Raw genomic sequence first — 27,618 nt, forward strand, 5'->3', positions numbered from 1 at the left:
CTGCATGAACTACAGTGGCCAATGCAGCAAAAGTGATTTTACTGCAGGAAGAAGTGTGGATGACTAAGGTATAAATTGCACTGGTCTTCATTCTGTCTTTGCATTCTAACATGTCCCTTTCAAATGTTTGCAAGGGTTTTATTTGTTTTTGTTTTTCTTGGTTTGGGGACCATACCTGGTGGTACTAAGGGTTTACTTCCATGTCTGCACTCAGGGGTCAGTTTTTAAATGGCTCAGGGAACCTGGGTTGGCTGTGTGCAAAACAAGCACCTACCTGCTGTGCTATTTCTCTAGCCCCTATTTGCAAAATGTTTACCATTCACAGAGACCAGTTCTTCCCAAAGTAGGTTATGTTGCCTGTGGGGATAACATAGGGAGGCAGCAGAAACTGTGGGTGCAATTTGGGGTGTAGTAACAAAGTATATTTCCAGTGGGGTGTTAAGAAATGGCTTCTGAAAGGGGAGTAGGAAGCCAAATAAGTCTAAGAACCTCTGACTAGGACCATTTTATAACCAAAGAAATTATGACAATATTAATAAGGTTAATAGTCCCTCTAATTTCACCTTGTACAATCTTAAAATTGCAAAAATGACATGTTATTTCAAAAGTCAATTCAATTGAACAAAAATGACACAAATTAAATGGGGAAAATAGTAGGTACTGTGCTTAAATAAACAGAATTACAAAACATGAAACTGTGTACCTGAAAGTGGGTTTTCAAACTCTTCACATAAGAGATGGTAACAGCAACCCACACTGCAAACACCCTTGACTTCAGACATGGAAGTGAATATTCGTAGAGTATTAGGAGCAAGATCACCACAAGTATGTAGACCTACCATCAAACAGTCCTTTAGGAAACAAAAAGATTAGATTTGGAAATTATTTGTTTTGACAAATTTTAACAATTAGTTTTGACAAAAGAAGCCTGAATAAATATTTAGGTGATGATTTTCAATGTTCACAAAGTGGGATTTTCAATTGAGGAATTAATTCAGAGCTCTGCACAAGGTAGGCTGACTCCAATCACAAGGGGTGGAACTTGATTCCTGACATGTGTATGGGCACAAAAAAAAATAAAAGACATAAAAAGCTACTGCGGAACTGGAGCGGTGGCGCAAGTGATAGAGCATTTGCCTTTCATGTGCTAACCTAGGATGGACTCCATTTTGATCCCCCAGCATTCCATATGGGACTAGTAGATATATATAGGCCTGTATAAAAAGCTTAATGACACAGCTTATAAAATAGAAAATGATCAACAAATGGAACCAACATAGGTAGGCAGAAGGAAAAAAAAAAAAAGCTTAGAGCAGAAACCAATGAATTGGGAATTAATAAAACAATCCAAAAGATCAATGAAGGCAAAAGTTGGTTCTTTGAAAAAATAAACAAGACAGGGGCCAGCGAGGTGGCGCTAGAGGTCAGATGTTTGCCTTGCAAGCACTAGCCAAGGAAAGATCGCTACTGCGGTTCGATCCCCTGGCATTCCGTATGGTCCCCCCAAGCCAGGGGCAATTTCTGAGTGCTTAGCCAGGAGTAACTCCTGAGCATCAAACGGGTGTGGCCCGAAAAACCAAAAATAAATAAATAAATAAATAAATAAATAAACAAACAAGATTGATAAACCACTAGCAAAATTCACAAAGAAACAGAGAGAAACTTAAACTGAATTAGAAACAAAAAGGGGAGATAAGTACAGAAACTGCAGAGACTCAAAGGGTAATCAGACTACTTTGAGAAACTCTATGCCATGAAACATGAGAACACGGAAGAAATGTGTTTTTTTTTGGGGGGGGGCACACCTGGCAATTCTCAGGGGTTACTCCTGGCTCTCTGCTCAGAAATCACTCTTGGCAGGCACGGGGAACCATATGGTATGCCGGGATTCAAATCACCATTGGTCCTGGGTTGGCTGCTTGCAAGGCAAATGCCCTACCACTGTGCTATTTCTCCGGCCCCAGAAGAAAAGGATAAATTATTGGACACTTATAATTTTCCATGGTTAAACCAGATGATCTAACATAGCTAAACACACCCATCACTACTGAGGAAATGAAAATGGTAATCAAAAGTCTTTCCAAAAACAAAAGCCCAGACCCATATGGATTCACTAATGAATTCTTTCAAATCTTGTAAAAGGAACTACTACCAATCCTCTTTAGGCTCTTTCATGAAATTGAAGAAACAGGAACACTCCCAAATAGTTTTTCTGAAGCTACCATGACCTTGATACCAACACCAGACCATGAGCAGGGATTGGCAGGATTAACATAATTAAAATGGCAACACTCCCCAAAGCAATGTACATATTTAATGCAATCCCTTTAAAGATGCCCATAACATTCTTCAAAGAAGTGAATCAAAGACTCCTGAAATCCTTTGGAAAAATAAACACTTACGAATAGCTAGAGCAATACTTGAAAATAGAAATATGGGAGGCATCACTTTCCCCAACTTTAAATTGTATGACAAAGCTATAGTCATTAAAACAGTATGGTACTGGCATAAAGACAGATCCCTCAGATCAGTGGAACAGACTTGGGTATTCAGAGAATGTGCCCCAGATATACAATCAATTAATTTTAATAAAGGGGCAATAAATGCAAAATGGAACAAGGAAAGCCTCTTAAACAAGTGGTGTTGGGACAACCGGTCAGCCACATTCAAAAAAGCAAAATCAATCCTCCATCTAACACCATGCACAAAGGTCTAATCTAAATAGATAAAAGAGTTTGATATCAGACCGGGAACCATAAGGTATATAGAAGAACCTGTAGGTAAAACATTTTATAACATTGCAACTAAAGGCATCTTGAAGAAGGAAACACCACTGTCCAAAAAAGTGGAAGTGGAGATAAACAAATGGGACTATATTAAGCCGAAAACCTTCTGAACCTCAAAGGAAATAGAGACTAGGATACAAAGACCACCCACAGAATGGGAGAAACTATTCACCCAATCACCATCATATAAGTGACTAATATCTAAGATATACAAGTTACTGACCAAACTTAACAAGAAAAAGCATATAACCCCTTCCAAAAATGAGGATAAATGTACAGAAAATTCATTGAAGAAATACAAAAGGCACATGAAAAAATGCTCCACATCACTAATCATCAGGGAGACGATAATCAAAACAACAATGAGGTACCATCTCATGCCACATAGACTGGCACATATCACAACTATCAGTGCTGCTGGGAATGTGGAGAGAAAGGAACTCTCACTGCTGGAGGGAATGCTGTCTAGTTCAGCCCTTATGGAAAACAATATGGAGATTCCTCAAAAAATTGGAAATTGAGCTCCCATATGATCCAGCTATACTAGGGATATACTCTAGGAACACAAAAATACAATACAAAAATCCCCTTTTCACACCTATATTTATTGCAGTGCTATTTAAAATAGCCAGACTCTGGAAACAACTAAGATGTCCCTCAACACATGAATGGCTAAAGAAACTGGTAAATATAAACAATCTTCATCAGGAGAGATGAAGTCATGAAATTTTCCTATACATGGATGTAAATGGAATTTATTATTCTGAGTGAAATAAGTCAGAAGGAGAGAGATAGACACAGAAGTCTCTCTCATCCATGGGTTTTAAGAAAAATAAAGACATTATTGTAATAATGCCCAGAGACAATAAGAGATGAGGGCTGGAAGGACTGGTTCATTGAGGGGTGAGTGTAGTTTGAGAAATAACTACACGGACAACTACGGTGACAATGTTATTGAGTGAGAGAAGTAGAATGCCTGTCTCGAATACAGGCAAGGGGGTGGGTGGGGGAGGAGAGAGCTTGGGGACACTGGTGATGGAAATGTTGCACTGGTGAAGGAGGGTGTGTGTTCTTTTTATGATTGAAATCCAACTATAATCATGTTTGTCATGAAGCTGCTTAAATATATTTTTATTAAAAAATTAAATTTTCAACTGAGAAAATATTTTTAAATTTTTTTCATATTGAATATTCCTTTATAAGCAAGATGACTATGACATCTTATTGCAACTGATCCACTTCTGAGTTTACTAGTGACTTCACTTCCTGATGCATTTTAATTTTTTCTGATCTTTACAACTACTACTTAAAAACTGGTCAAAGTAAAGATTGAGCTACATAAAATGTATCTTAATTCACATGGACAAACTATGATTTGAGACACATTAAGACCTTATAGGCCAATTTTTCAAATTCATTTAGTTCCAAATTGTCCATCCAATCTTAAAAAAGCCGGCTCACCTCATGAAGCTCACCACAATGAGTGATGAGTTTAGTTAGAGAAATAACTACATTGTGAACTATCCTAACAATGAGAATGTATGAGGAAAATAGAAAGCTTGTCTAGAGTACAGGCAGGGGTGGGGTAGGGAGGAGGAAGATTTGGGACATTGGTGATGGAAATGTTGCACTGGTGATGGGGCTTGTTCTTTATATGACAGAAACCCAACCACAATCATGTTTGTAATCAAGGTGTTTAAATAAAATATTATTTAAAAAAAAAGTGGCACTAAATTGACATTGGTATTCCAATACAAAAATGACAGCTCATTTGTTGTACAACATAATAAATATACTTTAAATTAAATCCACTATAAAATTTAATTTTACATAAAACTTTTTAAACATTAATTTTACATAAAATCATTCTTTTACATTCTCAAAGTCTAAATAAAATGTTCATATATCACTGGTATTTCTGCATACACTCAGAGAATAGTATTCAATATGCTTTTTTAAATGTATCAGTGCCTTAACTTCCTCATTTGCAAAATGATGATGTAATCTTATCTTAGTATACTGTTAAAAGACTTAAGTAAGTTAATACTGGTATATGACTAAATATAAATTCTAGCATTGAATAAAATTTAGTAAATGTTTTCTATTCTTATAATCATCACCAGGTTAATATAAATCTAAATATGAATATAAGCTATGATTGAAATATATTTAACCATCAGAACGGAATTTATTTTACTAAATTATATTAAGATTTATTAAAATGTTATAAACATTATCAAATGTTAAATAATCTAAATATAAACTAAGCTTTTCAGAGGAAAAATACATTTTTCAGAGGAAAATAAATTAGATGGATATATAGTTTGGACTTGAAAAAATACTTAAGTTGTTTCAACTACATTCTATTCAAAGAACATTCTTGGGCATACTGTGCAACTATTTTACTCTGTTAATGATTATATAGTTGAATAGGTTTTGTGAAGATGTTCTGCTATAAATCAAATCTGATCATAGAGGATACATCATTCATTAAGGTTAGAACAGGCAATCAGAGCATGTCACTGAGCTCCCCCTAAAGAAGCAGCTCTAAAAAGTCCATCTGCAGGGGCCAGAGAGATAGCACAGCTGTGGGGAATTTGCCTTACACTCAGCTGGCCCAGGACAGACTGGGTTCTATCCCCAGCATCCCATATGGTTCCCCAAGCCAGGAGCAATTTCTGAGTGCAGGGCCAGGAGTAACCCCTGAGCATCACCGGGTGTGGCCAAAAATCAAAAAAAGCAAATGAAGAAACAAACAAAAAACTCAAAAATACAAAAGAAAGATCATTTGCAGTGCTGGAGGATTATCAGGCCAGGCACTAGAAAAAAAAAGTGCTGTCAAACTTTTATTTTCTCCCAACCCAAATCTCATTCGTTGGGGCTGGAGAAATAGCATGGAGGTAAGGCATTTGCCTTTCATGCAGAAGGACTGTGGTTTGAATCCCTGCATCCCATATGGTCCTCTGAGCCTTCCAGGAGCAATTTCTGAGCATAGATCCAGGAGTAACCCCTGAGAGCTGCCTGGTGTGACCCAAATCTCATTTGTCACTAAATTCATCATATAAAGTGAGCTGGATTACATTAGCTGGTGACTAGTAAAAATATACAGATCAAATTATACTAACAGTAAGATATGTAAATAGTATATATTTTGGGAGCATGGATAACAGGTATTAATTGTGATTATTACTATTACCATTTTGGTTTGGGGGTCTTTTTGGGGGGGGGAGGGTTGTTTGTTTAGGGACTAACTTTGTAGGGCTGTCCTGACTGTGCTTGGGGTTATTCTCTTTGGAGTTTGGAGGGTCATATGAAGTAGTGGGAATTGAACCTGGTTGTGTGCAAAGCAAGAGGTCTACCCACTCTACCATCTCTCCTAATTATGATTACTAAATTGTTAACTTATGACAAGAGCCACAAAACATTTTTATCATATATTGCCTCTTTCTGAATATATACTTTTAAGAAGACTTTGATTTTTTTAATACACAGTTGCAAGCATTTACAAAAGAAATTGATATGAACTTTAAATAAGCGTGGCTTGTTTAACCCTAAAAGAAATTTAAGGTATAATCTAATTATTAATTTCATTATAGGAAAAAATCAATGAGGATTACTCAGTTCCTCCTACTTAAAACCCAAAATATTTCCAGAAAAAAAGAAAAATTCATTATCTAAAATGACAACACACTTGCCAGTTACCAAAGAATTAAAATCCTTTTATCTTCCATTTATTTATTTTGGCTTGAATTTCTGAGAATTTTAACAAAGAGTGTTACAACTTCAAAGACTATCCTAGTTTGTAAAAGACACTGACTCAGGGTCAAATAATTTCTAAAAGTTCTTCTTTAACTTTGTTCTAATATACAAAATTACCTTTATTTGTCCTTGAATTATATACTCTGAATCCTCATTTTTCAAGTTTATTTTGTTTGTTTTTGTTTTTGGGCTACACCTGGAGGCACTCAGAGGTTACACCTGGTTTTGCGCTCAAAAATTATTCCTGGCAAGGTTGGAGGACCAAATGAGATGCCAGGAATAGAATCTAGGACAGGTCATCAGCATGCAAAGCAAATGCCCTATCCACTGTGCTATCACTCTGGGCCCCAAAGTTGAAAAAATTTTAAGAATATTCAGAAGCTAATCTTGCTCATAAAAATTACATAATTACCAATATTCACACTGAACATAATATGGCCCTAGACATAGCTCTGTTTCAGGGGTCCTCAAACTTTTTAAACAGGGGGCCAGTTCACTGTCCTTCAGACTGTTGGAGGGGCAGATTATAGTAAAAACAAAAATTATGAACAAATTTCTATGCACACTGCATATATCTTATTTAGAAATGAAGAAACAAAATGGGAATAAATACAATATGTGGCCCGTGGGCCACAGTTTGAAGACCCCTGCTCTATTTCAAATTTCAATGAATTATGTTTTCTTAGACTTGAATTTTAACAATCCCTATACTTCAAAGCCCAGTTTTGTGATAGTACTTGTGTTTGATTAAGGGGTCTTGAAATAAGTGAACAGCATCCTACTCAGCCAGCAATTACTTCAGCTTTGACAGCTGTAAGGAAAAATAAAGTCTGAATACATTTTATTTTCTTGGTTGTTTACATCAAAGTAATTCAATAAAATATATTGGGTTAAAGACACTGCCATTAGAATTTATGCTGAGGAGCAATTTTAGAGATCGAATTAGGGAATTCAAAAGCGACATTACCTCTAGATCATTAATAATATCATGTAGCTCAGAATCCGCAGTGATAAAAGATGTTAAAGATGAGTATATATTTGGTTCCTTTGATATGGACGCAGTCTTTCTTCCCTCTTTACTGGCCTCAGACATTTTTCTGTTGGGTATTTGGGACAGAGAAGTCGGTTCTATAGCATCTACAGGCAAAAGATCTGAAAGAGGTATGGTGCTATCAAAGCACAGACTTTCCCCTTGTGAATAAACATGCAGATTTTCCATTTGGCTTCTGATGTTAGAATTTACAGAGCCTGAAGTCTCTGGCAGACAGGCAGAGGTAAATATCTCTTGATTTGCAGGGAACCTTGTCCATTCTCTCTCATTATCTGCTTTATATTTAATTCCATCAGCTAGATCCCTTTCTCTTGTCATTTTCAAATCCTGTCCATTCTCCTCTGATCTTGATGAAGTCTGATAGACCTTCCAGTGCTTCTTCAGTTTTCTGTTTCTTTCCTTGGCTCTGTGAGTATTAGTATTCGAGGAGTCAATCCCATAAACTTTTAGGCCATACTTCAGGGACAAAAAGGAGCTGAGGTAGCCTTTTCCTGAACCCACATCAATCACCTACCAAAAATAAAGCAGAATGAATAAAGGTTTCTGCAAAATGACAATGGAAAGGATTTTCAGGATCTATCAAAGCAACTAACCAGGGCCAGAGTGAAGGGCTCAGAAGGCTAAAGTACTTGCTCAGAATGTAGGAGGCCTTGGTGTGAATCCGGGCATCACATGGATCCCCAAGCAAGGCCTAAAGTGAACCCTAAGTACTACTGAACTGGGAGAAGATACTGGGTGTGGCTCAAAGGTAAAAAAGAAAAGGTAACCAACAAAATAGATGCATATATGACTTATGTTGTTTATTTGCAAAACTCAGGCCTGACTCCTAGCTCTGCACTCAAGGCTCACTCATGGCAGATTTGGGACACTACATTGGGTGCCAGGTATTAAACCCAGATTGTTCATGTGCAAGATAAGCATTCTACTCACTGTACTAAAACTCAAGCCCCTGTACTGATTTTTTTTAAATTTCTTTTCCTATAATCTATTTTTTACTTTGATTTTTAATTCTATTGAAAAACAACCATTCTCAGTACAGCAAGTAAAATAAATGTAAGAAACAAAATACTTTAAGACATTTAATTAATTAGCTAATTGTAATAAAATTAACTGAATTTAGCCAAATGTCAGCATATAAGATCATTAGAAATTAACAAACCTCTAAGACAGTGGTCCTCAAACTATGGCCGCGGTCACATATCGTATTTGTATCTGTTTTGTTTCTTCATTGCAAAATAAGATATATGCAGTGTGCGTAAGAATTCGTTTATAAGTTTTGTTTTTACTACAGTCAGACCCTCCAATGGTCTGAGGGACAGTGAACTGGCCCCCTGTTTAAAAAGTTTGAGGACCCCTGCGAGTCTAAGACATAAATAATATCCATATACCCTAGAATAAAGAATACACAGAGGTTCTGAGTAGACAGTGGATAAAGCATTTGCCTTACTTACTGATGACAGGGTTCAATACTGCCAAGAATGATCCCTGAGCATTGATGGGTGTGGTTCCAAAATTAAAAATCAAATAAAAAATAAGTGGAGTGTTTTATTCATGTACATTCCAGCCAAACTATCTAAGCATGCCCCTTATAAAGAGATCCATGATTTTACAAAATGATGCTAACATAAACCTTGATTGTTATAGTTAATGTATATATTAACAAAAATCACTAAACTGTACAATTAACAGGCATATATCTAAATTACAATTAAGTGGAAATTACCAACTAGAAATAGAATAAAATAAAATCTAAGCAGTAGCAAAACCAGCAATAATTCTAACACCCCAAAATACAGCAAAATCCTCTAACCTGCTTTATTCCACAGTAATCAGCAAGACTGCTAATTAGCTCGGACATTGCTTGGACCTCATGAGATTTTTTCATGTTCATAAACTCATCGTACTTCACATTTTCACCTGAATAAAAAAAAATATCAAAATGAAATACCACTATTAAAGAAGCTAAATGCCACGAACCAGATAGGTGCACGCTTTCTACAATTAAATATAAAATAAGAGAAATTTTGTTGTAGTACCTGAAGCTAAACCTAGCAGTAAATTAAGACACATGAAAAAGAGAAACACAACTCTCTCTCTCTCTCTCTCTCTCTCTCTCTCCTCTCTCTCTCTCTCTCTCCTCTCTCTCTCTCTCCTCTCCTCTCCTCTCCTCTCCTCTCCTCTCCTCTCCTCTCCTTCTCTCTCTCTCTCTCTCTCTCTCTCTCTCTCTCTCTCTCTCTCTCTCTCTCTCTCTCTCTCTCACACACACACACACACACACACACACACACACACACACACACACACCTACCAGTTGTGTGTTTATGCTTTCCTCTGAAGGTTACTAGCAACTGCTCCAAAGGAGTACAGAATCCCAGGTTCTCTAGAGAAAAATATTTCACTGTTATCGCAAAGGCTTCCACGTTCACAAGCTTCTGGGAAGTTTCACAAAATATTCTAGGGAAATCTTGAATATCTACAAGAATAAGGATTAAAAGAAAAAAAAAATCTTAGGAATCATTGCAAACAGCTATTTTGTACAAAATTAAGAAAATTATGAAGAAACTTTTTTAAAGAGTAATTTCCATTACCTTTTAGCAATAGCTCTAGTGATTCATTACATTTCAATCTTTAAACATTTTTTATAACACCTGGTTTTCTCTACCACAGCCTACAATTATATTAAGTCCATTATTTGAGTCAACTTTGGGGATCGCTATTCTAACAATTAAAGGAAGAGGGAAAGGTGCATGCAAGATGACTATGGTAACTGCAGGGGTCATCAGTGGGACAATGAATGGCCTTACCTCTAAGGAGAGAAATACTGACATTCAGGGCACCATTTAGGCCTTAGTAGATAGTAGGGGGGGCAGAGCATAGCACGGCAGTAGGGTGTTTGCCATTTACCAGCAGGGACTCAAAGAAATACTATGAACAGCACAGTTTAAACTAAGCAGCCCAATTAAGTACATTCACTGAAATTTATTTTTAAGAATTTGTAAACAAAAAAACGTATCCAGTGGCTGAATGAGTTAGTTGAATGCTCAATTTATAGGAATCTGGTAAAATCTAGGGAACAACTTTGCTTCTGCCAGAAAAATCACAGTATGTGCTACAAAGTCTGTTCTAAGTACTGCTAGTCTGCTGTTGCTATTTACGAAATTATAAAAGTCTACATTAGCAGGGCTGGAGAGATGGCACAGCGGTGTGGGGGGGGGGGCATTTGCCTTGCATGTGGTGGATCCAGGAGGGATCCAGTTCGATTCCCGGCATCCCATATGCCTCCCCCCCAGCCTGCCAGGAACAATTTTTGAGTACAGAGCCAGGAGTAAACCCTGATAAGTGCTGGGTGTGGCCCCAAAACCAATCAATCAAGAAAAATTTAAAAAAAATGTCTTCATTAGCAAAAAGAACAATGGTCCACCAGAAAAATAGGATAAGCAACCAAATGATGAAGGTTATCAGAGTTCTAAATAAAAATGGTGAGTTCATGTTCTCTCTTTCCAAAGAGATTCGATATGAAGATAGTAGTAATGTGAGTTCTTAATCAGTAAGAATAAAATCAGCAGGGACATGTGACTCTCATTTCTGGATCAACTAAAAGAGAATTTAAGTGACAAAAGTGCTATCATGATATATTTTGTAATATTACACATAGTTAGTTGGACATTTTAAAAACTGACTTGACAAATCCAGTCCAAAGTAATAAAATCTACATCAAACTATTTAGGCAGGACAAGGAGGGAAAACACGGTCAACAATTACGTGAGTTTGAGGCTTAAGGGCTATCTGAACCTCTCCAAATTCCAGCACAATGATTTCTTTAAGTGTGACAGACCAGAGTATTAAATCTCATAGAGCAGTGGGACCATTATCCGAGTTAGCTATTGGATTGTGCTGCCAACTGGAAGAAATGGGATGTTTCTGTTGAAAAAGCAAAGCTTCATATCACATTAATTATCTCACTGAAAGGACTGGAAAATTCAACATCAATTGAATGCTGTTCGATATCTTTAATTATAGCCCTTGCCAGTAATTTCAGAAATTGGGGAATCAAAATTCCCAAAATTCTATGTTTAATGACTTTTTAAAAAAAGATAGACTCTTTTACAATTCAAGGTTAACCCTGCTAACCTGAATTCTCAGTGAAAAACTACTTCTTAATTATTGCAAATATAAGTTCCTTCTTTCAGGTGACCCAGCCTGCAACTAACATTATTTTTAATTTTGAGATATGTCTGTTCATCTGTGAAACTGTCCATTAAAAGGGTTGACTGGTCTCTAGTCTTCACAAGACATTCCTGTACTGGTATAATGAGCCTGGGTTTTGCAACCAAACAAACCGAAACCACAGTGTCCCTCAAATTCTATTTAATTCAGTCATAGTTTGATTTTTCACATAGGGAAGGTGAAGGCTGGGCTTCAAATTTGTAGTCCAGTTTTTTGCACATTTTGTAGAGTGATTATTTTGCCAATATCTCCCTCTACTGGAAGTACCTGCTTTGCTCTCTGACATGCCTTGTCTTCTTTATTTTATTTTTTTCTTTTTGTACATGTTAAAGAACTATTCTACAGAGAGCTTATACTGGCCAGGGAAGAGCTTATACTGGTAGGAAGGAAGAGAGTCAAGGGAGACATAATTTCCCATAAATATGAGGTCCTAATTGTTCTAAATAAGACCTTTTAACTAAGATAAAAGTAAAAAAGTTCTTCATAAATATATTAATGTTTTAAAACTGAACAAATAATAAAATATATCTACATTTAATAAATCAAATTTCAAACTAAATGACTTATGACTTGAATGTACCCTAGCACTTGAAGACAGAGTACTGTTAGGATTCACGGTATCGGATCAATGTTACTGCTAATATTCACTGCACATAGGCTACATTAGGGTTTATGAGAAACTGTTTACATTTAGTCAAAGTGTGCTAAGCTTTGGGATTCTTAATAAGGGATTCTTATTCCCATTTTCAGTGAAAAGCTGAAGTCTGTGTCAGTGAAAGTTCAATCTTAAAGTGGCTGCGAGTTTGCCAAGGACAAACATGTGAGTAAGTCAAGGCAGGGTCAAAGGCGGCTCTCTATTTGCATGTTTTATTCCAGGTCACAGAACTAAGTGGACAAAGTAACAGTTAACAAACACTCCAGGCAGATGCAATGGACAAAATCAAACTTAGCAAGAATCCCCCCTGGCAAATTCTGATTTCCCCTGGAAAATTCTGATGATGAATCCGCAAAATTTGTTTATGTTCTGAATTCTTTCACTTTCTTCACCCCTCACCAACTCCCTCTCTACCAGAAGTGACTATAAAGTTTTGAGATGTTAAAAAGGTGACTTATACATATAAAACAAGTGCTAAGTCTCTAAAAGAGCCTCATAAGAATAGGCTATCCAGGAGCCGGAGAGATAGCACAGAGGTAGGGCATTTGCCTTGGATGCAGGACAGAGCCTGGTTCGAATCTCGGCGTGTCCCCTGAGCCTGCCAGCGCAATTTCTGAGCATAGAGCCAAGAACAACCCCTGAGCACTACTGCATGTGACCCAAAAACCAAAAAAAAAAAAAAAAAAGAATTGGCTATCCAGGCATCCTCAGAGATGAGCACTTGCTGTGGGTGAGCTTTTTAACGAGAGAGAGAGGGGGGGGGGGGAGAAGAAAGAGTGTTTTGCCTTGACACAGGATTTCTTCACCACGTTTTCATCATAACTAGCTTTAAATTAAAATGGACAGATAAAAACAGAAATAACCCGAGTGCGGCCAGGTGTGCCCCCCCCAAAAAAAACCATGACAGATATAAAACTCCTCCACTTAAAATATTTTAGAGTATACTGAAGGGTAAATAAATGGCCCAATTCTTAATATTGTGTCTCAGAAAACCAGATTACCTTAAGAGAGGGAGCAAGAATGAAAGGAAAAGGAACAGCTGGTTGGCATCAACACACATATCCTGTCTTTTACAGTACTACTCCCTTCCCCCACACCTCCAACAATGACTAGAGGGTAACACCAAAGACCACAGAGTATCATAACAAAATAATGGTAACCACAATGCAAGTTTGAAACCCTGAAGAAATTTCCAAACTATGACACAAAGGCAAGGTGAGCACATGCTGTTGGGAAAGGATGTTACAGTCACTCCATGCAGAACTCACACAAACTCCACACAGAATGAGCCACCACCAAATTAGGCAGGACTGTAATTCCTTCTAGGATCAAAGAGGAGGCACTGTTTTATGGCTGGTTCGAAAGCGATAAACAGTACCTTGTCTATAAAACAGGTCTGAATGACTGCATAAATGGGTGAGTGGATAGACGGATGGACAGATAAATGAAGGAAAGCAATTCCTCAGTACACTTACTACGTTAGTGTCACCAGCTACATGGAAAGACACTAATTCTGCTAAGATTCTGTTTGTGGTTGGGTCATTGCCAGGGCTGCTAGGGCTTCAACGACACTGCTGAGCCTGTCAGAGGGACAGAAAGTCTCATCTTAGCCGGAAGGTTTCTTCTAATCACAGGGTGAGAAAAGAGTGATTAGGAACACAGCAGCGATCCTCAACTTTTTCACACCCACAGATCAGCAACTGAGCTCACTGTCTTACAATACATATGAGATTAAATCCAATCAGGAGTAGGAACTCCAGTTTGAGTATTCATTCTCGTTAGGGAAGAGGCAACCACTGATATGTTGCAATCTGGAATTTTAAGAAAAAGCCAGCAATGCCCCTTTTATATAAATTTTCACAAGGACAAAGCAATGTGGCCTTTTTATTCCATTTTACATACATATGTCTTATAGATGTCTTCAAAAGTTTCAAAGCTGAAAGGAATGTTCTCAATCTCACTCATTTGCTCTAGTTCCTATTTTCAAATACATCAGCACTTACTAGTGCTGAAGCTAAAAGCTCTCATCAATTCTCAAATGTGTCCTTAATCCATCATCCAACAAACTATCAACCCAAACTAAGTCCTTTATATGCAAACACCTTCTCCCAACACATGTTATTAGCACTACAAGGGCACAAATTATATGAAATGTCACAAGAGCCATGTGGTATCTTCAAGGGGATTTTTTTCCTTATAATAATAAAACTCCCATAAACACAATGCTTAAATAGAAATGTATTTATACACAATGAAAATGTCACTGTCCATTTTAAGGCTTTGGTTTCCATGAGATGATTTTAATCTTTTAGTCTTAGATTTTAATCTTGTATACTTTCTTTAAAAAGTTCCACCAAAAGTGAAACATCTGTCAGGAAAATTTTATAAAGCTCTGAATATACCCACTCAAGGATGTGTTCCTATTATCTTTGTAAGAAAGAAAACTGAAAATAAACAGTTGCTTTTAACAATAAATTTCTATGACCCAGTTATCTGACGGAAACTTCTTGCAATAGCTATAATTCATGGTTTCATAGGAAATGAAAATACAATAGTTCAACAGGCAAAATGAATCTTACATAGACTAAGTCTGAACAGTGGTCGGCAACCTTTTTTTCAACTGAGCCAAATCTCCCCAAAACCACGATTGAAATTTATTTTGAGAGCCACACAGGGTGCGCACTGACAGTGGCTAGGAGCAGAGTCCTGACTCCTGGAGCAGCCCCCTGGCACACAGAAGAGCCAAATTAAAAGTGTAAAGAGCCACATGTGGCTCGCGAGCCGCAGGTTGCTGACCATTGGACTAAGATATATCGAACAAAGAAAGGGTATGTTCTTCTTATACCATTATTAACATCACACTGAATGTATAAAGCACAGTAATCACTTCAAAGTCATTTCCATAATTAACTAAAATAAAAATGAAAACTAAGGATAGTACCACAAGGAGTACCATTAGTCCTATCATTTGAGGGTCCTCGAATCTTATCTTCCTTTTTGATAGCCCCTTTGGTTCCCTAGGCCCTATGTCTCAAATGGCAGTCAAAGAGTTAAGCAAAGTTTTATACAAAATATACCTCAGCCAATGTACCCCTTAAAATGTCTATCTGTTCACATTTCTGACCTGTGTCTTTGCCCCCACCATCCGCCAGCTGGTAAAAACAATTCAAGCCAGAAAGTCAGGGATACCCTGTTCTTACTGGATCCATGGTAGTCTCTCAATAATCATCTCTTCTATGATTCTGCTTCTTTTAAAAACCTTAAAGAATATGCTCTAATTACATTTAATGATTTGAGCAATGTTTCTCATGGTCATGGGTCTGAGGAAGTGCTTTGTCTCTTCTATATTGCCATGATTTGAGTTCTCCCAGGATTATTTGAACAACAACCTGTCTAATCACTGTATTCTAGGCCTCACCTATGATAACCACAATTGAATAGCCCTGCTCTGCTCAGTCATCCTGAACACCTAATTACCTGAGCACCCCCTGAAGAAGGAAGTGTTCAGAGGAGAGCCCAGCTCCCAGAATTGCTTGCAAGCCCTAAAGAATCCGTTCTGGGGTCACTCACAAGTCTTACCTCTTGGCATAGATGCTGCAGACTTCACTGGTGGGCTCCCCTATTATGCTCTGCAAGGCCCAGCTGGGCTCCTGTTCTCTACCTAGCCAAAAACCCACTTCCCGTGGACCTCTGCTGAGCAATCTCCATCACTTTCATGTCTGTGCACATTTTCTCTTGGTTGAAATTTTCCTCATCACCGCATTTCTCTGGACCACACACATTTTCCCACTCTTTCTTCCTGTCCTTGTCTTTTCTTTTTTATTGCAACCTGCTTTTACATATGTCCTTTATACTCTAGGTACATTCCTACATATCTTCCTCACTCAAATAAGTTGTATAATGGGTAGGGGCTTGATTGTGTTCAATGTCTCTAATAAGACCTGGTCTGGTCTGTAAAAGATGCTTAGTCAACATACGGCAAAATAAGTACTATTTACTAAGCTCTATTCTTTGGGACTTGGAGGTCAGACCTGGCAGTGCTCAAAAGTCACTCAGGGTGGTTCTGGGGTGCATGGATGCTGAGGCTCTGTACTCAAGAATCACTCATAGTGATCAAGGGTTACTCCTGGCTTTGGGCCATACCTCAGGTATGTGTCATTCTATTGAGCTGTCTCTGGCCTTAAGGCTGGATGTTTAATCCTTTCTCAGTACTAACTGACCTGACTTTCCTGAGTACTTCAACAGCAGCTACAAATAATTATTCTCGTTGATGAGAACTGAGGCACAGAGTAAAGGTTCAAGTAACCAAAACTAAACTATGGTCAAGTCCGGGATTGATGAAGAGGAGGGAGGTAGGGAGGGAAGGGAGGTGTTAGCTTAAAACAAGGTGCTGGAAGAGCCACACCTAGGGCAGTCACTCCTCAGCTGCTTTCTAGTGATTTCTTGTTTTTCTCTGTTCATGCCCCTAGCATCTCTGACCCTTCTAACAGAACTCTGCCTCGAACTATGACTTAATATTGCATGTTTCTTTGAAGGTCCTAGTTTCCAGTCAAGGCTTCAGGGTTATCTATTTTGGAAAGACATAATTCAGTCCAAGCGACCCATAATGGCTTTGAAATAGTTACCACTCATGTTCAAAGCGCTAAGCATATGTGCTGCACACAGGTCAAGGTTCAATCCCTGGCACCATGTGGTCCCTTTGAGCATCAAGGGGAAGAGAACCCCAGCACTGATCATTATCATGCCGTGAATTATTTCTCATTGATGTGTTGATATCTAGTGTTTCCATGGGAACTCTCTAAGCAACTGTAAACACACTGCCCTCCTTGTTCGGGACCAGGCAAAAGAACTATGGTGGGGTCTTTACAGGAAAGCAAAGCAGTACCCTGCTTAAACTCTGAATGCTACGAGGCAAACAGAAAGAAGAGCACAGAGGGGTTGAGACTAGAGCGCATTCTGCCCCATCAGCCTCACCCGTCCATTTCATTCTTAGGGCACAAGGTCTCATTTCATTTGCAGGGTCCATTTCATTCTCAGGGCCCACTCTAGGAGGACTGGGAGATAACACTTGCCTTCAACACCCTGGTTCGATCGAACACGCCACAGAAGGGTTCCCCGAGTAATAAATACCACGAAAGATCCCTGAGAACATAGCCTTGGGCATCCCTAGAGCATCCTGAGATGTGGGCCCGAAACCATTCCGGCCTTGCTCCGCCCAGAACCGCTCGCCTCGCCCTGCCCCTTCCCCTAGCCACGCCCCCGAATCCCATGGGCTGCAGGATTCGACCCGGTTCCTTTAGAGGCCACGCCACAAAGGTGGGCGGGGTTTCCCACCGTCCCGCCCCCGCTCCCCTCTCGCCTTCCGCCAGGGGGCGCGCTCCCGCGGGGCTCGTGTCGGCCGCCGAGCGCCGGAGCACGGCCAGCACCGTGTCCGGGGGCAGGTCGACGTGTCGCTGCCACACGGCCTCGGCGTAGAAATCCACCGTGTGCGCGCCGGAAATGCGCAGGGCCCCCCGCAGGAAATGCAGCAGCCGCCGCAGCGTGGCGCCCAGCGCGGGCAGCTCGGGCGTGGCGGGGAGCGGCCGAGACGCCGCCATCGCGCTCCCGGGGCTGGGGGCAGGGCGGGGCCGGGGCGGGGCCACGCCCGGGACAGGCCAAAGCAGCTGCGCCCAGATCGGCCGATCGGCGTCGCTCGCTGCGGTTCGGCCGTCTGCTGCTCCGGCCTGGCGGCTTCGGACGCGTGTTTCCGGCCATGGCGCCCGCGGGAGCCCCACGGCGCGGGAAGATGTCTTCGGTCGGCCTGGGGGCCGAGATTGGGGCGCGTCGGAGCTGGAGGCCCGGGCCTGCGCACACCTTTGCCGGCAGCGTTCGCGAGGGTGCGTGAGCCGGACGCTTATTTGGGGGCTCGGGGCTGACTCCTGACGCTGGGCCCAGTCATCACTCCGGAGCGCGCCCTCCTGGTTCGGCGCTGGGGCTACTCGGTCTGCACTGCAGGGTCACTTCTGGCCGTGTCCGGTGCCTTCTGGAAGGCGGTCCAGTTGCTTCTGACTGCACTCAGGAACCGTCTCCTGGCCTCGATCGGGTGGCTCCTGGCAGGCTCTAAGGACCATTTGGGAGGTCGGGGATCCTACTGGGTCGGCTGCGGTGCCAAACGCTCTACCCGCAGTGCTATCGCTCTGGCCGAGCTGGAGAGTTTTCTCGGGTGTTCGGGGACTGGACCCCGCGCGCTGGCCTGCAAGGGGCATCCAGGATCCAAAGCGTGGAGGGGCGCTGGAAATTTTAAGCGGCAGGAGCCCCGTGTTTGTGCGAGCTGAGCCTGGCACCAAGTCTGAGACTTGCTGACGCCGGTGCTCCCCGAACGCCCCCTCCCCTTTTAGCTTAATTCTTTCCAAGCATCAAGCCGTCTGCGACTGTAGAGTCTTGATTTTCCTAGAATCCACTAGAGCACTCGAATCTCTCAAATCCTTTTCTTGCTATTACTTTGTCTCTGGCAGCATAGGTTTCACTTCCTGATTATGTAGTACCTGTTGGGAGTGGTATACACTATTTTTTTTCTTCTATTCTGTATCTCTTTTTTTGGTTTTTGGGTCACTTCCGGCAGTTCTCAGGTTCTACGCTCAGATTATTCGAACCACCGTCCTTCTGCATGCAAGGCAAACGCTCTACCTCCATGCTATATCTCAGGGCCCCTATTTTGTATTTTTACTTTGGATGATCAATGAGATAGCACTAAGTTGTGAGCTGGTTGGGGGTGTCCACCTTAAGTACTTAGTGAATAGTAGATTGTCTTACATAAATTAAAAAATTTTCTTTAGATTTTTTTATGATAAACCAGTTTTGCAGTATCCCTGTTGGTTTAACACTTGTGAGAATTTTTTGTTTGCTTTAGTTTTAGTTTTTGGGCCACACCTGGCGGAGCTCAGGGGTTACAACTGGCTCTGCGCTCAGAGCTCAGAAGTTACTCCTGGCTGGCTTGTGGACCATATGGATGCCCGGGAATAGAACCAGGGTCGGAAGCCTGCAAAGCAAACACCTTAACAACTGTGCTACATAGCTCTGCCCCCACTTCTTCAGGACAATTTGCCTGACCTTGTTTGTTTTTTCAAGAACCAACATTACATCCATAACTCTCTTTTTTCTTGAAATAAACTCTAAAAGCAAAGCCAAGTAATTTGGGGATCTGTGATGATGTAAAAGGTTTTTATTTAAAAAGAACAACTGCATATTTTTATGCAACTTATTTTCTCTTTTGAGAAAGTAATTTGTCCTTGATATTCTTCAATGTAGGACAGGGCTTTGCATTTCAAAGAAAATTGAAGATTCAGAAAAATTACAGGAAGTTGATAAGGAGAGAAAAGAAGGTTCAGACGTCCCAGGAATCCCAATTTGCTGAAAGATACCCAGATCATTTGAAACACCTGTACTTAGCTGAAGAGAAAAGACTTCAAAAAGAAAGGCGACTTAAAAGAGTCGGCCAGCCTTTGCCTGAAGAACAGGGTGGTGGCACCCACCTGGCTTTATCCGAAGAACAGTGTAGCCTTGACCAGCCACAACCTGAAGAACAACTTGATGAAAGAGTTAGGTATGTATTGTCTTTTTGAAGTTCTTTGCTTTCATTTAATTGGTTTAGTATGAAAGATTGTCGGACAACTGTTGTAGATATTTGAGTTGTGCTTACTTAAGGAACTTTAGAAGTCACTATGAAGTTAGGTGAAACAATTCACAGACGTCTGATGCCTTTCAGGTACACGTTCAACACACATTTTAATGGTTTGAGTCTAATACAGAATCTTGGAGGCAGTATATTAAGCAGTGCATTTATTTTGCATGCTGCAAACCTGGACGTGTCCCAAGCACAGCCTGAACTAAAAACAAAAACAAAGGGCCCTGAAAGTAGTATAGGCATTGAAGCTTGCCTTGCACAATACCAACCCAGCTTTACCCCAGCGTTCTTATATAAATATCACAGTGCAGAAAAGGTGGGGCAGAGATGAGATGATTGAAGTTCATGGACAACTTTGATTTCTGTCCTTGGCCAATCTGTTAGGAATTATTTCTGGTAGAACTATTTCTCTCCTTTTAACTAATTTATCTTTAAGCCTCTTTTTATTTGGAAATTTTACTGATAAGATTAATGTCTTCTTTCCCTGCATCACTCATTGGTAAGATTTGGCTATAGGCATACTATGTTAGATATAATGACTTCATAACTTTTGCTTATACTCTTTTTTTTTTGTGGGGGTGGGCACACCCAAGAGTGCTCATGAGTTACTCCTGGCTCTGCACTAAGAAATCTCTCCTGGCAAGCTCCGGGAACCATATGGGATTCTCAGGATCAAACCTCGTTCTGTGCTGGGTTGATTGCATGCCAGCCTAGTGCCCTAGCACTGTGGCCTCACTTTTTTTTTTAATCCTTGTAATCTTATCAACATTTATCTTTTAAAGTACTATTCCTGTTCCAAAGAAAAAGCAGAAGAAAACCTCAAATCAAAAGGCCCACGAAGAATATGAACGGATACAAGCTCTGCGTGCTGCTAAGAAACAGGTCAGAAATAATGCTTTAGAAATATTTAGGCTCACTGTTTCCTTTTATCCCAAATGTATATGTCAGGGGCACGTGATAGGTGTGCCTTTTGTAAACTTTTGTTGAATAAGTTAATATGCCAGGTAAAATATCTCACTGAATTCAAATTTTTTGATTGGTTATATTATCTTGAGAGGTAACCTTAGTAGGTGGTATATAAAATATTAAAATATTGCTTATCAGTTGCCTGGGACAGTGGTTTCTACAGTGTGGTCCAGGAACAGGCATGTTAAACCAGAACCTCAGGATATGCTTATGTGTAGTCAAATTTGAGGACCAGTGACCTAAGACACAATTTTCAGAATTTTACATTGAAGCAAGTGAAAACTATGGGTTAAGTATTAGAATACTTTAGATTCTTTAGATTGCTCTTTTCCATTAGAAAGGTTACAAGATTAATCTGCAAAAATAGAATCTAGGGCCAGTGAGATAGCACAACTGTAGGGCATTGCCTTGCATGCGGCTCACCTGGAACAGAAGCATGTTCAATTCCTGGCATCCCATATGGTCCCCTGAGCCTGCCAGGAGCGATTTGAGTGCAGAGCCAGGAATAACTCCTAAATGCTGCTAGGTGTTGGCCCCAAAATAAAACAAAATAATAATAAAATCTGCTTATCACTTAGGCCCCAGGATTTCTTTTTTTCTGTGCATTAGCTTTGATTTTCTCTTAAGTGATAGTATCATGTGTTTGATCCCAGTACTCTGTGGTCCCATGAGCTCTCCCAGGTGTGAGCCCCAAGCCAAGCACTCATCCGAGATTAGTGTCTGAGCCCCATCCAATGTGACCCTAAACTAAATATGAAATGTTAAAGTAGATATTTAAAAAATTATCTTTATTATGTATTAGAAAACTCATTTAACAGTTTTACAAATTCATAACATGTGTGGCTTTGATTATTTGCTCCTACTTTAAATAGCTCATTAAAACGATGACTATATTCTATATTAATATTTATCATAGTATGAAAGCAGAGTATTCAGTCTAAGTAAGACTTGCTATATTTTTAGATGTGATTCAAACCTAAATTATTTGCATGATACAGAATTACTGAGCTTCATCTACTGTTGATTACTAATGAAAATGATAAATGCTAATTTCAGGAATTTGAGAGAAGAAAACAAGAGAAAGAAGCAGCTCAGAAGCTCTACAAAAAGAAGAAAATGGAAGTGTTTAAGATATTAAGCAAAAAGACTAAAAAAGGCCAGCCAAACTTGAATTTACAAATGGAGTACCTGCTTAAAAAAATACAGGAAGAAAAAAAATAAATCAGACTTTTGTTTCAACCAGAGATTCATATCTGTTGTCTGTGTGTTGTGTTCTTTTGTGTATGTAAAACAACACCTACAACAAACTTTGTCAAGCTGAGTCAATTAGTTGTGCTGAAATATAAAATAATCAATTCCCAGTGGAAATAGAAGGACATGATACCTATCATAAAGCCACTGAAATTGAATTTAAAAGGATATATGTATGTAAGATCAGTTAAATGACAATCATTCAATGGCTTAGCAATAATAAGGTTTTCACCTGTGGGGACCAACTAGAAAAACATCACTCCACTGCTTTTGTGTTCTTGTGCTCTGAGGAGAAATTGTTAGAGTACTGCTTTCTCCTTGAATCCTTGGAATCACTAAAATGAGAGGACAACTTGACTACCATAAACGGTGGATTGCACAAAAATACTGGTAAAATAATTGGGTGTGGAGGGGATTTTTTTTGTTTGTTTTTGGGCTGGCTACACTGGGAAATACTCGGGTTATACCTGCTCTGCACTCGAATTACTCCTGGGAACCATATGGGATGCTGAGGATCAAACTCACTGCTCACTGGGGCTTCAGAAGACACCAAAAGAAAGTTCAGAGGAGGAAAGAAACACCTTAAAAAATAGTCATTACTACCTAGAATGATGCTTATGTACTTGCAATACATTCTATTGTCAAGAGGCACACAGGGAGATGCTCAGGGAACCCACTCTATGTACGAGGATGGAGCACTGACCTTTATCGGGTAGGTTCGAGGTTCCTCCCGCAGGCCTATACGGTGGTCATTTGTCTCCCCAGGTTTCCATACTCGGACATTTAAAGGTTAAGCCTTCAAGAGAGAATTCGGGGATATTGAGGCCACCTGATGAGCTCACAAACCTTAACCTCATAAATCAGATAAATGAAACTGATAGGCAGTTGCAAAGATGTGTCATGAAATGTGTCATGTGCCAGAGACAAATCTCAAATTTTATTTAAGCTGCCACAGGCCATACTTGAGCATGATGTCTCTTGCATTGCTCTGAGTATCTATCTGGGCCAATTCTGAATTTCACCAGGCAACTCACAAAGTTGCATGCTTAGCAGTTTGCATTTTTTTCTGTCCTTATATATGTAGATGCATATGTGTATGTGATTTGGTAAAGGGACAGTACCGTCTATTAGAAACAATTACAATTTATTCTCTAGTAAAAAGATAACATACATACATAACATAACATACATTCATTGAATTTTTATCACCAAGTGGCTTTTTATGCAAATTTACTTGTGGCATTCTTAATTAACAAATCATTAAAAATAATTAAGTAATGAATCAGGATTATAGTTTATAGCACTTAGAAAATTTTAAAGTATATCTCACCATATGAATTAATCACAATTAATAATAGATATTTTCATGACATAGTTTTATCATTACTACTAAAGTATATCTTTAGATTTTTATCTGATAATAATTATTTTATAATGGTGACCTAATAAGCACCTACCTGCATTGTGTCAACTTTCTTGGTTAGGTTTTATCACCAATGATACATGTACTACATTAGTACATGTATATTAGAAACCATTAAACTAGTGAAAAAGGAGAATATACTTCTTTGTTTTTTATTAAAATCATTTGTCAAAATTTATTTTAAATAATTTATTGATTTAATAATTTATTAAAATTAATTTAACATTTTATTAAATGATTTATTAAAAATCATTTAAAATTTTGTAGTTGTCTCTTTTAGTAAGTGTCCAAACTGTTAACATTGATGACTTTGAATAGTGGGGGTGGGATTGGGGCCACACACAGCACTAGAGTGAACGCTCCTGGCAGGCCTTGAGGGAATCATTGGGATGCCAGGAATCAAACCCAGGTCTGTCCTGGGTAGGATGCATGCAAGGCAAATGCCCTGCTATTGCTCCTGCTCATAATTTTTAATTTTAGCTCATTCAAATGTTTAGGAGTTGACTAAGGAAGAAACCTATTTTAGAGTTGAGTTTACAAAATTTGTATTGTTTTGCCATTTTTAGAAAGTTATTAGGGGCTGGAGAGATAGCATAGTAGGGCATTTGCCTTGCAAGCTGCTGACTCAGGATAGACTGTGGTTCGAATCCCAGCATCCCATATGGTCCCTCATGCCAGCAAGGAGCGATTTCTGAGCACAGAGCCAGGAGTAACCTCTGAGCGCCGCTGGATGTGGCTGTGCCCCTCTTCCCCAAAAAACTATTAAAGAATTTAAGAACTAGCTTTAAATGTTCTATTTGAAACACTTGCAGAAGACAAGTTTGAGTCACAATGGGAAATACTACCTTAAAATTAGACATTGAAAGAATAAATATTATTTTTGTGCCTTCTTAAAATGGCACAATTAACTATACTGGTGTATATTTATTTCATTTTAGAATCCCTGGGAAATGAATTCTAGTTATAATTAAGCATTTTACAAGTGGGAACATATGAAATAAAATACTCTTTAGTTATTTATTCAAGGCCATGAAATACTTTGGTTACTGAGCTAGAAATAGATTCAACGTCTTAAATCTACCCAAGTACCTATACTAATAACTCTAAAATTCCTGTCCGCCAACTAGACAGTTAAGTCTTGAAAATTTTGCTTGCTCTGTGATTTGAAAAATTCACTAGAGAGGCCAGAGAGATAGCACAGTGATAGGGCCTTGCATGTGCCCCAACCGGGAGGGACCAGGTTCAATTCCTGAGCACCATTGGGTGTGGCCCAACTACAAACAAACAAACAAATAAATAAAGATTTTTAAAAAAGAAAATTTGGGGCTGGAGTGGTGGCACAAGCTTTAAGACTTCTGCATTGCCTGCGCTAACCTAGGACAAACGTCGGTTCGATCACCGGGTGTCCCATATGGTCCCCCAAGCCAAGAGCTATTTCTGAGCCTATAGCCAGGAGTAACTCCTTATTGTCACTGGGTGTGGCTCAAAACAAAAACTAAAACAAACAAAAAAAGAATTTTCTAGAATATAATAAGTAAGTTTATTTATTATATAATTGATATACATAATTATATATTTATAATTAGTAACTACTATAATTTAATAGTATTTAATATTTATATATTATATGTACTAATTTATAACTTATAAGATATGCTATATTATATAATAAATACTATAATCTGTATAAATATATAATCATAAATTATAGAAATATAAGAATATATACTTAATTACTTATTATGTAATCAATGTAAAAATGTGGCTTTTCAAAATAGTAAATTTTTTAAAAATAATTTTTATTTTGACCACAATGATTACAAATCTTTCACAGTTATATTTTAGGTACATAGTGACATTCCCACATTCCCACCACCAATGTTGTCCCTCCAATCCTGTTCCCAGCATGCATCCCATATACCCCTACTTTGCCCCCGGGCTGCTAGTATAAGTGGTCCCCTCTGGGTATTGATTCTGTTGTCATTGGCTTTGGATTTGGTGTTTAAGTCTGATCATTTTTTATTTCTACTCGATGTTCATACTACTGTTTGGTCTTGGTATCATCCTTTATTTCTCCTTCAATTTGTGAAGCAGAACAAGATAGTTGAGGTTTTGTGGTTTTGTTAGAAGGAAAGAAAAAGGGGAGGACACAAAAATCAAACAAGCTAAAAAGAATGAAAGAAGTCCTTATAGAGGCTATAAATATCAATTTAAAAAAAGAAAGGGAAAATCAAAAAATGTAACAAGAATACAAAAACAAAAACAAAACAAAAAGCACAGCAATATGCACCACAGCAATAAAGAAAACAACCAAAAATAACCATGGTCCCAATAAAAAAAAAAAGCACAAAAACACAAACAAAACAAGCAACAACAACAAAAATTAATTTGAGCCTTTTTTGTTTTTGCATAGGGGAGATGAGAATGGGAATTCCCTTGGCCTAAGAGATAAAGGGTTTGTTTCTCCAACCTTAAATTATACTGTCATGGGAATAATTACAGGATTCGTACATGCTCTTATTCTCTCCCCAGGTCCTTTTATGATGTCTGGAACTTTCTGCTCAGTCTTGAATGATAAAATCAAGCCTCTGTAACTAGAGATCTTGTATTTGCACAGGTCATAGGATGGAGCCTAAGATGGAGTCTTTCTTTATGGTTCTAGAAGTTCTGTTCCATCACTGTTGTTTTAATCAGTCTTCTGTATTGGGTGGTCTTGTTTTTTGCACCAAACCTTGGTGAAGCCTAGGATAGATTCTTTCATTGTGATTCCAGAAGTTCTGCTCAGTTGCAGTTGTCTCAGTCAGGCCTCTGGAATTAGAGATCTTGGTTGTTGTATAGATTGTAGGGCAAAGCCTAGATGAGGGTCCTATTTATTGGTCCTGAGATAGGTTCTGCCCAATCATGGTTGGCATAGTCAGTCTTCTGAAGTTAGTGATCTTGGTGTTTTCACAGATCAAAGGATGATGCATCTTCTGATTTCATCTTACCATTAGGTGGTGAGGTAATACAATTTGCTCTTAGACCAAGTTGTTGCCATTTCCTCATTGTCAGAATGTCTTATCAAAACTGGCGCTTGTTGGTGTCAGATCAGTATTAAGAATGTCCCAGAGGGAGTTTGGTTCCTGGAGCTCTTGTGGAGAACAGTGTCAGTTCTATGTCTGAGATTTAGGGTTCAGGGTTGGACAGTCACTGTCTAATCACATGGAGTCTAAGTTGGAACCACATGACATATGTTCAAGGTGGGAGGTGCCCCTGTATTATAGAATGTATGAGTTCTTATCCCTAGTAGATAAGAGCTTGTTTCTATATGTAAAAATTTCCCCTTTTTAGTGTGCCTGTGCAAAAAGAAATGGTGCTGAATTATATTGCTGGAGCATGTGGGGGTGAGAGTGTCTGGCTCCATCATCTCTGTGCCCTAGTTTTGATTTGAGCTTCAATCCTGGCAAGACTTTTTCTTGGAGGTTTTTGTAGCAAGCAGAACCAAAACAGATGAAGTTAAGGAGGAGAAAAAAGCAAAAACAAGGCAATATATTATATTTATATTTACATATATATAAAGGAAAAAATAAATAAAAATAAGTTTAAAAAAGTAATTAAGTAAACAAAGTGATGCAAGAGACACCTTACATTTGGGGATAAACAGGTTATGAGGTAGTGCTATAGAGATCTTAAACTTATAAAGGAAATATAGGCTTCCCCATTGTCTTTTGATATATTCTTGTGGGGTGGAATCCAGGGCACATTTTCATCACACAGCCTGGTCTTGTTGAGTTTCAGAAATAATTTGCAGCAGAAAGGGCTTGGGTAGAGTTCTTGTACTGTGGGTCCTTCTGGAGC

At 39.0% G+C, this 27,618-nt stretch overlaps 2 protein-coding genes across 2 annotated transcripts in view; one reads left to right on the plus strand and one right to left on the minus strand.

The window, feature by feature from the left end:
* METTL25 (methyltransferase like 25) overlaps positions 1-18,075 on the minus strand; it is a 58,126-nt gene extending 40,051 nt beyond the window's left edge. Inside the window, exons 1-5 of the mRNA XM_049783651.1 lie at positions 17,822-18,075; positions 9,905-10,068; positions 9,407-9,513; positions 7,513-8,106; positions 704-851 (exon numbers count right to left, since the gene is read on the minus strand). Of these exons, the coding sequence (XP_049639608.1) occupies positions 704-851; positions 7,513-8,106; positions 9,407-9,513; positions 9,905-10,068; positions 17,822-18,075 (1,267 nt within the window). The remainder of the gene's footprint in view (positions 1-703; positions 852-7,512; positions 8,107-9,406; positions 9,514-9,904; positions 10,069-17,821) is intronic.
* Positions 18,076-18,152: 77 nt separating this feature from the next.
* On the plus strand, positions 18,153-22,462 carry CCDC59 (coiled-coil domain containing 59). Its single transcript, XM_049783599.1, has 4 exons — positions 18,153-18,354; positions 19,766-20,060; positions 20,924-21,023; positions 22,164-22,462. The coding sequence occupies exons 1-4, from the start codon at positions 18,231-18,233 to the stop codon at positions 22,326-22,328; spliced, it is 684 nt and encodes a 227-aa protein (XP_049639556.1). The 5' UTR covers positions 18,153-18,230; the 3' UTR covers positions 22,329-22,462.
* The last annotated feature ends 5,156 nt before the right edge of the window (positions 22,463-27,618 follow it).

Source organism: Suncus etruscus, chromosome 11 (genome assembly GCF_024139225.1).
Source record: "Suncus etruscus isolate mSunEtr1 chromosome 11, mSunEtr1.pri.cur, whole genome shotgun sequence".
NCBI classification, from domain to species: domain Eukaryota; kingdom Metazoa; phylum Chordata; class Mammalia; order Eulipotyphla; family Soricidae; genus Suncus; species Suncus etruscus.